The sequence below is a fragment of the Notamacropus eugenii genome, chromosome 3 (assembly GCF_028372415.1).
Source record: "Notamacropus eugenii isolate mMacEug1 chromosome 3, mMacEug1.pri_v2, whole genome shotgun sequence".
NCBI classification, from domain to species: domain Eukaryota; kingdom Metazoa; phylum Chordata; class Mammalia; order Diprotodontia; family Macropodidae; genus Notamacropus; species Notamacropus eugenii.
Genome location: NC_092874.1, coordinates 396,156,165 through 396,169,737, shown reverse-complemented (window position 1 = coordinate 396,169,737; position 13,573 = coordinate 396,156,165). Strand labels below are relative to the sequence as shown.

Below are 13,573 nucleotides of genomic sequence, written 5' to 3'. Positions count from 1 at the left end.
TTGAGCTGCCAGGGAAGGTCCTGAAGATTCAGCATTCTGAACCTCAAGGAGGAAGGGAGGAGGTGGGGGAGTGGAAGGACATAAAAGTATTGGGAGGAGAAATCAATCCAACAAGCCAGGGAAAGATCAACAAGGAATCATTTCAGCCAAAAGTTCACCAAGGTAAGAGTCTGGCTATGGCACAAGGCCCCATTCATGATCTAAAGCTGGAAAGAGGAGTAAATCAAATAAAACACCAACTAGTACACAAAAAAATTACTTCAAATCTGGAGATCTTCTCCAATCCCCCAACACACATCCCTTAAAGGAGTGATCCACTCCTTAATTACTGCAAGCAAAGACTAAAAGGAAAAAGTTGATTTTTCACAAAGACTCAGAATACTCAGAAGAAATGCAGCAAGGAATTTTTAAAAATTAAATAAAAGCTCTGGAGGAAAAAAAATCAGGGGAAGAAGTAGTTTGGAAGACAAAGTGACAAACCTTACCCAAGAAATGAACTCCTTGAAAAGGAGACTAGACCAAGAGAAATCAGTGATTCCTCTAGACAAAAAAGAAATATGAAAACAGCAAGGGTGGGGAAAAAAAGAAAATGCTAAGATATCTGACACAAAACACCAACCGAGAACACGGTAATGGTAATTTCAATAGGAAGATCTTTGCCATTCAACAATAGGCCCACGCGACCTGGTTAAATCACCTGGAAACCTAAGTCACACATGGTGGGAGGAGTTTGCTGAAAGGGTGGAGTGGAAAGAGTGGAGCAGAACTAGGAGCAAATTGGTGAGAGAAGATGGAATGGAGGACAGAGCAGGCATAGTTAGTCTTGTGAGTGTATTTAGGGGTGGGGGGGAAGCTTGGAATTGACTTCTAGGTTACTATGACAGATTTGGCTTTCCGGTACCTCAATAAATGCTTTTCTTCTGCCTTTTATATAGAGAATCTGTTATACTTTGCGACTCAGAACTACCCTGGCATATTCATAGTCGCCATCAGTGCTGTGAATATTGCCTTGGTGATACAAACACATACCAAATAAAGATTAAGAATCATGGAATTCCCTGAAAACCCTCTTCAAAACAAAACAAAACCTGAACACAATTTCAAGAAATGATCAATAAGAACCAAAGAACAAAGTAACAATAAAGTAAAAAAGAATCCACCTGAAAAAAACTCCAAGAATGTCACAGCCAAAATTCACAGAAAACATAGTGTAAGAAGCATTTTAAATACCAAGGAACTACAGTTAGGATCACCTAAGACCTGGCAGCTTCTACTATACTACAAAGGAGATTTTGGAATGTAATATTCCCAAAGACAAAAGATGCAGGCTTACAAACAAGAATAACTTACCCTACAAAACTGGGTACAATTCTTCAGAGAAAAAGGTGTACCTTTGATTGCACAGAAGACTGTAAAGCTAAACTTACGATGAAAAGATCAGAGCTGAATAAGAACTCTAAAATATAATCAATAAACATTTATTAAGCACCTACTATGTGTCAGGTACTGTCCTAAGCACTGGGGATACAAAAAGAGGCAAAAGACAGTCCCCATTCTCAAGGCGCTTACAATCTAATGTGGGACACAAGCAAACAAATACAGACAGTTTTAACTTTAAATAAATGGACCATATGAAAGTGATTTTTGTGTAATTCCCATTTGCCCAGGAAGAAAGGAAGGGAGGAAGGGGCCCACACACCCATAGAGGGAGGGGGCCAGCATACAATTCAAGCACACACTGGGGGTCTGTGACAGAGAACTGAGAGCAAGAAGAGGAATTGGAAGGGGCCAGCCACATGGGGTCTGGCCAGAACAGAAAAAAGGGGGAGGGTCAAGGGGGGAGGGTGGGAGAAGAACTATATGTGGGTGTGTGGACAGAGGGGTAGGTGGGCTAGAGGTTTCAAGTCAACCAGTGGGCTCACATATCTGTTCTTTTACTTTCACTTGGGAGGTTATTTTTTGGGGGAGTGGGTAGGAGGTCTGCTGTTGTTAACATAGGTGTTTTTTTTGGAATGTAGATTTCTTTCAGAATTCTTCAAGTAAAGCAGAATTTGGGTAATTCGAATTTACCTAAAGAGAAAATTGTCTGTATATACAAAACAAGTCATACATATGAGGATAAATAGGAAATAATTAAAAAGGAAGTCAATGGAAATAAGATGAGTTGGGAAAGGATTCCAGTGGAAGGTAGGATTTTAGCTTGCACTTTTGGTGAAAAGGACAGGCTGTGAGGGTTTTCCCCAGCTTTTCTCAGTAAGCAGATTGAGAAAGGGTGGGGATATGGACACCTAATATAAATTCTTCAATATTAGTTTAGCTACTAAGTAGATTGGAATGATCAGAATTGTGAGTTGTATGTCTGACTGTTCATTCGGTTAGGGGCATGGGGGGATGGGGAAGCTATCCACATAAGATAAGGATTTGATTTGTAACTTGCATTAATGGAGCCAAGATGTTACAAGTCTGATAGTCCTTCAAGTAGTGAAGCTTGGGTGATTCTACTCTTTATAAGAACTCCCTTTCCCTTTAACAGGCTACAACATGCCTTCACGATAATCTCTGTGCAGACCAGTAATTAGAGTGAACTTAACCAGCACTTCAATCTAGGCAACCAAATTTTGGAGGGTACTGACATTTCAGAAACAAAGTACTTAATATCTGCTTAGCAAAAACAGGTAGCAAAGGAAGCCGCCAGATGTCTCCCTCCCAAAAAGATCACTGCCAAACATAGATGAATCACCCCAACAAAACTGATTTTGACTTAAAAAGAAAAGACTTAAGAACAAAGTATGCATTTTATCAAACTTGTACAGATACAAAAAACTGCTCTATCTCAATAAACAGCACTTAAGAAGTTATTTAAACAGTGCAAAGGATATCAGCACTTTTACCTCTTTCATTCTGAATAGTATCTCTCCAATTCAGCACCAGTGGTGCTTGGGGCTGGGGGTGGAGGGGCTAGTATATAGCAATGGTGACTCAGTTTGTGTTTGTAATCTTGTAAAATCCCAAGATCATTTTCTACATAAAGTATTTATCTAGCCATGTCCCAACAGCCTGTGATTTCTGAAGTTTATTTTTTTTTGTTCCTAAGTGTAGAGCTTTACATTTATCCCTATTCAACTTCACGTGGAGAAACAGGATGGCCACAGCAATCTTCAAATCCTGACTGTAACATATACATAGGCAATATGATTTTAGCCAAATTATTTAAACTCAACTGTCTAATAAGATTATCTGAGATTTTTAGAGACCTATTGATCTATACCAGTAAAGACTCCTCCCAGAGAGTTCCTTACATCAATAAAACCATAGATTCAGTTTAAAACATAAAATACCACCTATTTTTCTATTTGGTCCATCATCATTGTAGCCACTGAGGTCTTCTGAATCTTTACTGGCATCAAATATTAGCTAACCTCAGCTGCATGTCAACTGCAAAGCTGATGAGCATGACATCTATACCTTATTTAAGTCAATGATTTTCAAAAAAGTTTTCAAGATTACAGGGCCAATTATAGATCAAGGTTCATCACATTAGAGACCTCCCAGGTTGACAATGACCCACTGATTATTTCTTGAGCTTGTTCATCCAACCAGCTCACCAATCAATGTAGCCAATATCTCTGTGTTCTCCACAGGAGCATGAAGAAACCCTGTCATTTACAGAATTCCCTTCAGCTACTAATCTAGGCATTTTATCAAAAAAAGGAAATTAGGTAAGCCTGGTATGATCTGTTCTTGATAGAGTCATAGTGGCTCTAACTGATCACTGCTTTCCTTTCAGAAGGCAGAAGTTAAGAGGCAAATTTCAACAGTCTAGTCAAAGTATTCAGATGATAGATATTCCACTTAGCTTCTAGAGGTGAGTTGGAATCAGCAAAGATTTCAACAAATATGTTCAATTAGAATATTAATGCCCATGGGTTTAATATCAAAACTCACAACTCAGCGTTCATATCTAAAAGCAAACTATTAAAAGTAAAGTATTAAAGAATTATTGTGCTGAAAAGTCTGGAAGGGCTTCAGAAAGAGGCACACATACACTGTTAGTAGAGTTGTAAATTACTCCAACTGTTCTGGAAATAAATTTGAAATTTTCCTCTTCCTACCCAATTGACTAAACTATTCACACTCATTTATTCAGTCATCTCATTCTGGGTGCATGTACCCCTAGGACACACACACACACACACACAACACACACGTGCGCATGCCAAAATATTCACAGCAGTACTTTTTTGTGATGTTTATGAATACTGCTGTCTAGTATGAAAGATTTCAAAAAAATGTTAGAACTTGTATGAATAAAGAATGAAGCAGAATACATCCAATAACTACAATAATGTAAATGAAGAGAACACTGAGTTGAGAAAAGAACACATGATCAATCCTGTTTCCAGGGAACAGGTAAGGAAACAACATGCCTCCCTCCTTTTGACAGAGGTGGGAGACTACAGAAGCAAAATGATGGCAGAGGGATATTCAGAAATTACTGAACAAAGGAGTCAATAAAACACTTAAAAATATTTAAATCCCGTCCAAATGCTGAATGTTGAAATCCAACTATCTACTAGTGGAGACCACAGTCACTTTTCTGGACTCCCACATTTCATCTGTAAAATGGGGAGAATACCAGTGACCAACTACCTTAACAAGGTTGTGAGGAAAATAATTTGCAAACCTTAAAAAAATCTCCATATAAAAATGTGAACACCTCTTTCTATTACACCATAGGTAGCTAGGTAGGAGAGGTAGCTGCAGTAGAAATGTGAAGGACTTTCTAAGTGATATATTCCTTCACTATTTAGTTCTGTATAACTACAAACTAGTAAGGACCATAGAACAGAATCAGGACAAACTGAATTTTACTACCAACAGCGACCTTAGACACATCATAGTTCATATTTCAATATATGAAAAGCTAATCATTACTTTCACTACTTGCCTCATAGGTGGATTATTAAAATGGGACAACACTTGTGTAAGGTTCTTTTAGTATGTACTCCAGGATAAAGATGTTGTACTAAAACCTTAAAATTCTTCCAACAGTTTACATTCATAAGAGCTTATCTGTGCAAGTGTATCTCAATATTAAAATAAATAATATAAAATACAAAAGAATAAAAATAAAATACAATATAAAAACCACTAGCATTCCTATTCTGTACTGTAACATGTCTTTCAGGCAACTTATTGGTTTTTACATTACTGACAGTTAACATATTTGTATTATTTACCTCACAGGGTTACTGTGGAGTGTGCATTTGTATACCTTAATGTGTTATATAAATGTGACATATGTAAAAAAACACCACTGAATGTTTCAGAAATTACCTAATAATAATTTATTTCCATATACTTTATTTTCCAGATATGATTATACAACATCATCAAACACTTCATCCAATAGCACATAGCTTATCTTCTCAACTTAGAAGGTGCAGCAAGCCTTTCCTCCACCACAATGACATTTTAAAGTCTCAGTAAAATATTTTTTTTACTTTTAAGCAACCTTATAAGATTCTGGAACACACTAATGGCAAATTCCTGGATTCCATACCTATACTTTTAGGATTGTGGGGGCAAAATATTGACTCAATTCACACCTCAGTGATCTAGCATGATATGAAACACTTACTGTAACACTGTATAAGCTTTAAGAGGCAGTTAGGAAAAATTGATTAAATTTAAAAGAGAGAGGCAGCTAGGTGGTGCAGTAGAGATAAAGCTTTGGGACTGGAGTCAGGAAGATCTGAGCTCAAATGTGACCTCAGATATTACTTGGCTGCGTGACCCTACTTGCCTCAGTTCCTTATCTGTAAAATGGGGACACACTGGAGAAGGAAATGACAGAGTGCTTCAGTATCTTTACTAAGAAAACTCCATGGACTGTACTGGAGTGCCACCATAGTTAACCATAGTTGGAGTGAACCATAGTCCACAGGGTCACACAGAATTGGACACACCTGAAGAACAATGAGATTGAAATCAAATCCCAAGAACCATTATGTAATTCACTACAAAATCTACAATTTCCCATGTTCTCCACAGCTCAAACTTTAAATTCAATTCATACTTATGGACAAGAGCATCAAAACATTTTTTGCAGAAAATTATTCAGAAGAGGTAAATGTCACATAAAATAAAAAAAACATTACTATTAACCACTGATATTTGGTTGGGTGGGTTTCTGGCTTTGACAAATGCAATTTAACAATATCTACAGATTAACTGCCAGGTACTAAAGAAAGTACCTAAGGTTCAAAGTCTGTTGTTTTGAGTTTGTTTGGGGTTTTTTTTGGGGGGGGAAGGTGTGAGGAGATGCTAGGATTTCAACCTATAGAACTCTCAGGAACTTTTCAGTCATTTATAGTCTTAAGTGCAAAGAGTCTTAAGAGAGAAAGTGACTGGAGAACAGGACTTGATTCCAGGTCTTCCCAACTCCACTACACTTCTCTATTGTTATATTACAATTCCTCTCAATACCTTATGGCAGGTCTATAAATTAAGTATTTATGTCTTAACTGCCTGACAATCATTCTACTCCATTTTCAACTCCAAGATTCCTCCTTATATATTCCCTTCTGACATTTCACTTGGAAAGTACCCTAGAAGTAGGACTATTACATTAAGATATCTCCCTTCCAGGAAAAATGACATGGTGGATAGCATCTGCTGATGAAAAGGCAGAAAACTACAAATTATTAACAAAGTAAACAGCAAAATTTAAAGGTAACACCTTACTAAAAATATAGTTCATTACTATTCTAAGAATGAAGCAAAAATACCTCGATTTTTCAACCCAATCCCCAACATCCGTCTTTTTAAAGAGGAAATGTGTTTATCTATACAAATTTTAGTTTGATTTAGAGCTCAAAGAGACCTTAGAGATCATCTAGTTCACATTTTAACTGATAAACAAACTGAACACACCGGAGAGATTAAATGAGTTGCCCCAGGTAGTGAGTGTAACCAATGATAAAGCCAGCATTTGAATTCAGGTCTTTTGACTCCAAAACCAAGACAAGACTCCAAGTCCAAATTCTATACCTAGGTAAATTTAAGAGTGTGCCTCATAAAAAATTAAAAGGAAACTAGGGACATCTAGGGTCATCCTTTTGAGGATGACTTCATGAAAAGCAAAGTCCTCTCAGTTGCTTGATGGGCATATCAAAAATAAACACTTTCAGCATGAACCACTGGCCTGGCCAGATACGGTATTTTTTGTTATCAAAATGTTCCAGTTTATACAACAGGTCTTCCAGTTAAATAAAAAACAATGAAAATCAGCTTGGTGAGATATTGGTACATTATTCAAAGTAATGATTATTAATCTGACTTTAACTGAGACCTCAGCCCTTCTTAGGTGTGTTGTGTGGCTAAACAAAACTGTATAATGTTATTGGGGTTCACCAAATCAAGGTGATTGATGGGCAAGATTACTGAAGGGCAAAGATTAAAAAATTAATTTTATTATATCCAATCAGATTAAACTAGACCGGTCCTGGTATACAGGAAATAAAGTAGCATAGCTTGTTAAGTATTCTAGAAAAATCATAGTTTTGTTTTTAAAAACTAAGGGATCCTGCTTATTACAAGCATACAATACCATCTGCAACAGGAGGCTTCTGCTTCGCTACTCCAACTGCTGACACATTTCAGGGCACAAATACCCTTTCAACAAAATAGAAAAGTCAGCAGTTTGTGAAGCCTCAGGTTTTTCTTTAGTGCTGACTTAGCCATTAATTTTTTTTTTTAAAGCTTAAAGATTCTATAATACTAACTTGTGTTTCTCATATTGACATTTACATTTATATCCTTCTATTGTTTTTGGCCTTATAATTAACAGAAATCCTGTGAAAAGTGTCAATAATTAAAATATTCTAACAGTCATCTCCAACACATGTAGTATATTTCACAAATATCTGCTGAATTGAATGTAGTTTTTCAGCTGAACAGGGGACCTCTTTTTCAAAGTACCATTTGCTACAAGACTTGCTCTTAAAAGTAGTAAAAGTGATCTGAATGGGGAAATTATCAAGATGACATTTCTAAAAAGCATTCCTGTTTTATTTCTATGCCACCTAGCCCTAATCAATCAAGATTACAAAAAAATAATAAACTATAGAGTAAGTTCTTTGAGGGGAATACAAATTCCTAACATCTATACAGTACTTTGCATATATTATTTAATGTGATCCTTAGCAACAATACTGTGAAGTAGGTAGTATTATTGTCCATATTACAAACAGATAAACTGAAGCTAAGGGGTGGGGTAAGTTGAGTGACCTGCCCTGGGTCTAAGACAGGAAGTGAACTCAGGTCTTCCAATCTATCCAGGGCAGTAGTGACTGGTCTTTTACATTTTTACTTTTATATCTCCTATGTCTAGCAATATAGCTCATGTAACTGGCATTCCATATTTTATTTCATAAACAAAATCAATAAAAGTATTACTGTTAGATTTAAATAAACTAAACTGATCTAAAACCTCTAGTTTTAATTTTTAGAGTATCTTAAATTATTTCCTCCTCTAGTAAAATGCTGCTCTGATACCTAATCTTGGCATGGAAGTAATGCTGGGTTTTCAAGGGCTACGCCAGGGAAGGCAAGCTCTGGCAAGCGAAGTTTCAAGTAACAGGCCTATCGAGGAACTTCGAGTTGTACAAGAGTTTTTCTAATTAATTTCATAGAGGTTGGAGGCTCATTACCAGAAAGCTGATTGATCACTAGATTTTTGTGGTCTCAGCAAACTTAGGACGACTTTTAAAGAATGAAGGAATTGTATTCTATTTTGATAGAAGGAGCACATCACAAATCTTTTGAAGTCAAGTTACTCATTATGACTAAATGTGGAACTGACCAGGGGTAGTTGGTTAAATAAAAAAAAATGCCATGTATTAATTTGTCACAAGAAACTTGTTCTCAACAGTAAAGAAAAATGAAACTGAATAGGCTAAAAAAACTTTGCAAGATTAATTCAAATTTCTTAACTAGTTAATCACAGGAGGACCCCAACCTCATGATTAAGATAAATTTATTTTATTTTCCACACCCACTTACTCAACATGTTTTCCAGAACTAATTGTTTTCCTTCAAAAGGTTAAACTTATCTTACCAATGTACAAGTTCCTAGTTCTACCATTTTAATATTTGACTAGGAACTCCTTCAGAATATTGCTTTAAAATTTTATTATCATAAAAATTCACGAGCCTTTCGATTTTTGTATTTCAATCAGACATCTTAAGCCAGTTCAAGAATCTAAATTTCAAATAGAAAGCTAGGTATTAATAAAACCATCACTAACAGAGGCACAAAGTCAAAACCCAAATATAGATCTCAAAAAAACTCACTAAGCTAGCAGTAATTAATTATTGGAGAGTATTATTAAGCAACAAAAACATTCAAACACAACACTGGAAAATGTATTCATTTGTTGCAGAAATTTCATGAGGCTAATAGCATTTTTCAGGAGTCCTGACCAACTCTAAATTGCACAAGCAATACTGTGATACACAATTTTGTTCAGATTACACTGGAATATTTGTTTCTTGGGGGGGGGGAGTTGAGGGGGAAAATAAATCGCATAAGGCAAGTCTTGTCTTCCCATAAACCCAGCAACACTACAAACTGTAATGAAATGATATGCCTTGAGTCACAGGGATCAATTTTTTCCTCAGGAAGCTTGTTCTACTGCATCCCATTGGGCTAAAATCAGTTTTCTGGACATCTTACTGTGTTCAAAATAAATTCACTCTCATCTTCTTTACCACAAGTACATTAAGAGTTTACCGAAAGAACAGCAAAAACCAAGGCTTCCTTGAAGCAAAAACTACTTAAGTACAGGAACTGAGACTACAAAAACCCTGTATATAAAATTTTAGACCACCTAATAGATCAATCACCTTCACTGCAGTCTGCTAACCCTAAAACATTATCAACCTTAACGACAGTTATATTTTTAAAGTACTCACCTAGCTCTCAATAAGCTACTTCGATTTAGGAAATGGAGTTATTATAAATCACCAGAAACACACTTTAAAAGAAAAATAATTTTCTACCTAACCTACAAGGGAGGGCGGAAGGCAGGCATTCTGATTCAGAGGTTCATCTCATGAACTTTAAGTTCTGCCTAAATCCAAACTGGGTTTTTGAATTGAGCAAAAGGGTGGAGCCCACTTTTTCCCTTTGGGTTGGGTAAATCAATCCCTCGCTTCCAAAAAAAAAAAAAAAAAAAGAGGGCAGGACCCCGGAGCACAAACTAACACCATCCCAGGCACAAGAAGTGGGAGAGGCTGGCGGCCTCTCCCACCCAGCCCTCGGGGAAGGCAGTGAGAACAGTGTCCGGGCGGGGGAGGAGGAGGGGCTCAAGAGAACCCCCCCAACTTGAGGACGGGATCCTTAGAGGCCGAGCCTAACCCCAAGGGCCCAGGCCCCACCGGGAGTCCGACCCCGGGACGGTCCACAGCCGCCCCACCCCGGGGTATCTCCAACGCTGGCCCGGCCCAAGCGATCCAGCCGCCACCCTACAGGAAGCCCCTCCGCGGGCGGCCGGACACCCCGACCTCGGGCTCGCGAAGCGGGGCGCCCGCCGTTCCGCCCCACCCCGGACACCCGGCGGACCCCGCCCCCGCACGCCCCCCAGGGTACCCCCCCACCCCCCGGCGGAGGTCGAGCCCGCGCCCCCCGAGAGCAGGAAGCCGCGCGGGAGGACGAGGGGAAGGCTGCGGGCGGGGGTGGGGGGAAGGGGACTTACCCGTCTCCTACCACCACACACTTGATGGCCTGCATCGGGGCGGCTCGCGGGGCTGCCGCGGAGGCGGCGGCGGCGGAGGTGGAGGCGGCGGCTGCCGGGGCTGCCCGGGAGCAGAAGGGGAGGACCGCCGGGCTCCGGGCGGGATGGGCTCCTGACAAGGCGGGGGAAGGCCCCGGGAGCGGCGGTACGTGGAGAGAGGGGGGACGGGGACCGCAGTCCACGCCGCCTCGCCCCTTAGCCGACTAGAAGGCGATCTCAGGCAGCAGCCACCACCCAAAGCTGGAGGAAAACTGCAGAGAAACAGGAAATGGCCGCTCCACTCACATCCGGCCTCCCCTCCCCCTGCTCCTTCCCCGCCGTCGCGGCCGCCGCCGCGGCCGCTCCCTTCGCCCTCCCCATCTGGGCGGGGCCAGCCCCTCTCTACTTTCCTTCTCCCTCTCGCTTCCGCTCTTTCCGGCCCGAGCCCCGCCTCCAATTCCAGGTCCCGTTTCGGAAATGCTCGGAAACGCTCGCCTCCCGCGCGACTGGAGATTCGCGCGCGGCCTCGTCCCGGCGCGGGCGGGGGCGCGCGGCTGACGGGAGGAGGTTGGGGGTGGGGAAAGGGAGAAGACGGGCCGCCATGTTTGTGCTACTGACCTAGTCAGAACTTGTTCCCCGGCAGGACCGCGGGACTGGAGGGAAAAAAGGACCGCTTGCGCCCGCGCCCCTGATTCCCGTAGACCTCGGGTCTTCCCTGCTTGTTTTTTTGTTTTGCCTTTTCTCGTTTCCCCCTTTTCCCGCGGGTCAGAGTTTTGGGAATGAGAGGGCGGAGGCCGAGCGAGCTGAGGTTGGATTACTGCCGTACCCTCCTTTAGGCGCGGGAGCAGGTATTTCTGACAGAGAGTTAGGGGCTGTAGCTTTGGGGTGAGCGGCCTGATTCCACCCCGACTGCCAGAAAGTTACTTAACAAACCCCCCCGGCCTCAGTTTCCTCATCTGTAAAAGCAGGTTGAGCCGGGCGGGCCCCAGGGCTCGGTCCTAGAAGCGGGCTCCGTGACTGGGGGACAAGCGGGTACAATGGGTAGGTAACAGGCCGAGGAACGTGGAAGGCAGCGCGCTTCCCGGGACTGCCGGGGCCGGCGAGCGGGGAGGCTGAGAGACGGGCACCATGCCGGGTACAGGGTCACTGGTAACGGACTGGGAAGAGGCGCCGTGCTGGCACCCCGGCCATCCCGCCCTGGGGGGGAGTTGGATTGGAATTATCTCCCGCCTCCAAACTCGTGGCTGCCCAGTCAAACTTGTGGGAGCTTACCTGCCGGCGGCGCCCCCCTCCCCCCACTTCCTCCCAATGGGATGGATCCCCTGCTGGGATCGGACTTTAACGTGCCTAGAGGTACTCCTCAAACACTGGAACTTCCCAGCCCCTCCGTGCCACCTCAGCTGGGCACGGAGGTGGGGATACCCTCGAGTGCTCCGCCTGCGTGGTTATCCGATAATGATCTTCTAAGTTATTCTTTATTTCCCTCTGGCTTATCTAAACCTGTTCCTTGGCTTCACTGTGACTTCTAATCCCTTCCAGGGGTGGGGACCACCCCTAGATCCTTGGGGGAGACCTTTTGACTGAGTCCCAGTTGTAGAGAACAAATTTAATTTATTTGATTTGATTTATTTTATTAAGGGGATGTGTTCTGTGAAGTTTGGATTCAGTCAAAGGGCTGAACTTGAGGTTCCCCACCCCAGATTTAAACCATTCCTTTGCCCCTTTATCTTATCACTGTTTCCTACATGGCCAAGACCCAGCTTGGGATCAGTTCTATTGTCTGCTACTTGTACTTACTCAAGTGTTGGCAAACAAAGCTGGAGAAAATCACAACTGTGCTGACTGGGTGTACTGCAGATTTGTGTGACTTAATCTCAAATGGTCCTCCGCTGAGTGAGATATCCCCTTTACACCTTCCTGATCACTGCTGCTAGGCACTCTTACTTTACCTTCCTTATCAATTCACTATCTCACTCCCCACTGTTACTCTTCCAAACCTTTCCATCTCTTGTCAAACCTCCATGGCCCCCTCTGCCCCCACTCTCTCAGCTTTGAAACTTTCTTTATATTTTACAGAAAAAATTGAGGCCCTTAAACATGAGCTCCCTCTTTTCCCCTCTCCCTCATCTCTTTTCCATTGGGTACCTTCTTCCTCTCTCTCCTCCTTCATTTCTGTCCCACATTTAAGGCTTTAGTCCTTACCAAGGCTAACCCCTCTACTTGTTCAAGTGATCCCATTCCATTCTGTCTCTTCCAATAGATTTCCCCTCTATCATCCCTGCCCCATCACTTATTTTCAGCCTCTGTCTACTGGCTCATTCCCTACTGTCTACAAATATTCCTGTGTCTCTCCTGGCCTGAAAAGGATCCAGTTGATCCTTCCATCTCTGCTAACTTTCATCCTATATCTCTTCTGCCCTTTGTAGCCAAATTCCTCATAAAGTCCATCTATAATAGGTGTGTCCACTTTCTGTCTTCTCACTCCCTTCTTAACACCTTATAATCTAGCTTCTGGCCTCATTATTCCTCTGAAACTGCTCACTACAAAATTGTCAGTGATCTCTTAATTGCTAAATCCAAAGTCCTCTTCTCAACCTCATTCTCCTTGACCTCTCTGCAGCCTTTGACACTATTAATCACCCTTTACTCCTTGAGTATATACTCTGTTTTACGTAGGTTTTCTCTCTCTTGGTTCTCCTCCTACCTGTCAGATCACTCCTTTGTCTTATTTGCTGGCTTCTCATCCAGATCAAGCCTTCAAACTGTAGGTATCCCTCAGGGTTCTGTCCTGGGCC

At 41.7% G+C, this 13,573-nt stretch overlaps 1 protein-coding gene across 2 annotated transcripts in view; it reads right to left on the bottom strand.

Moving 5' to 3' along the window:
* RAC1 (Rac family small GTPase 1) overlaps nucleotides 1-11,182 on the bottom strand; it is a 41,924-nt gene extending 30,742 nt beyond the window's left edge. The window contains exon 1 of one of the 2 annotated variants that reach the window (XM_072597863.1): nucleotides 10,761-11,182. In XM_072597863.1, coding sequence (XP_072453964.1) covers nucleotides 10,761-10,795 — 35 coding nt within the window. In that variant the 5' untranslated portion in view covers nucleotides 10,796-11,182. The remainder of the gene's footprint in view (nucleotides 1-10,760) is intronic. The other variant, XM_072597862.1, reaches the window with a different exon arrangement.
* Between the last annotated feature and the right edge of the window lie 2,391 nt (nucleotides 11,183-13,573).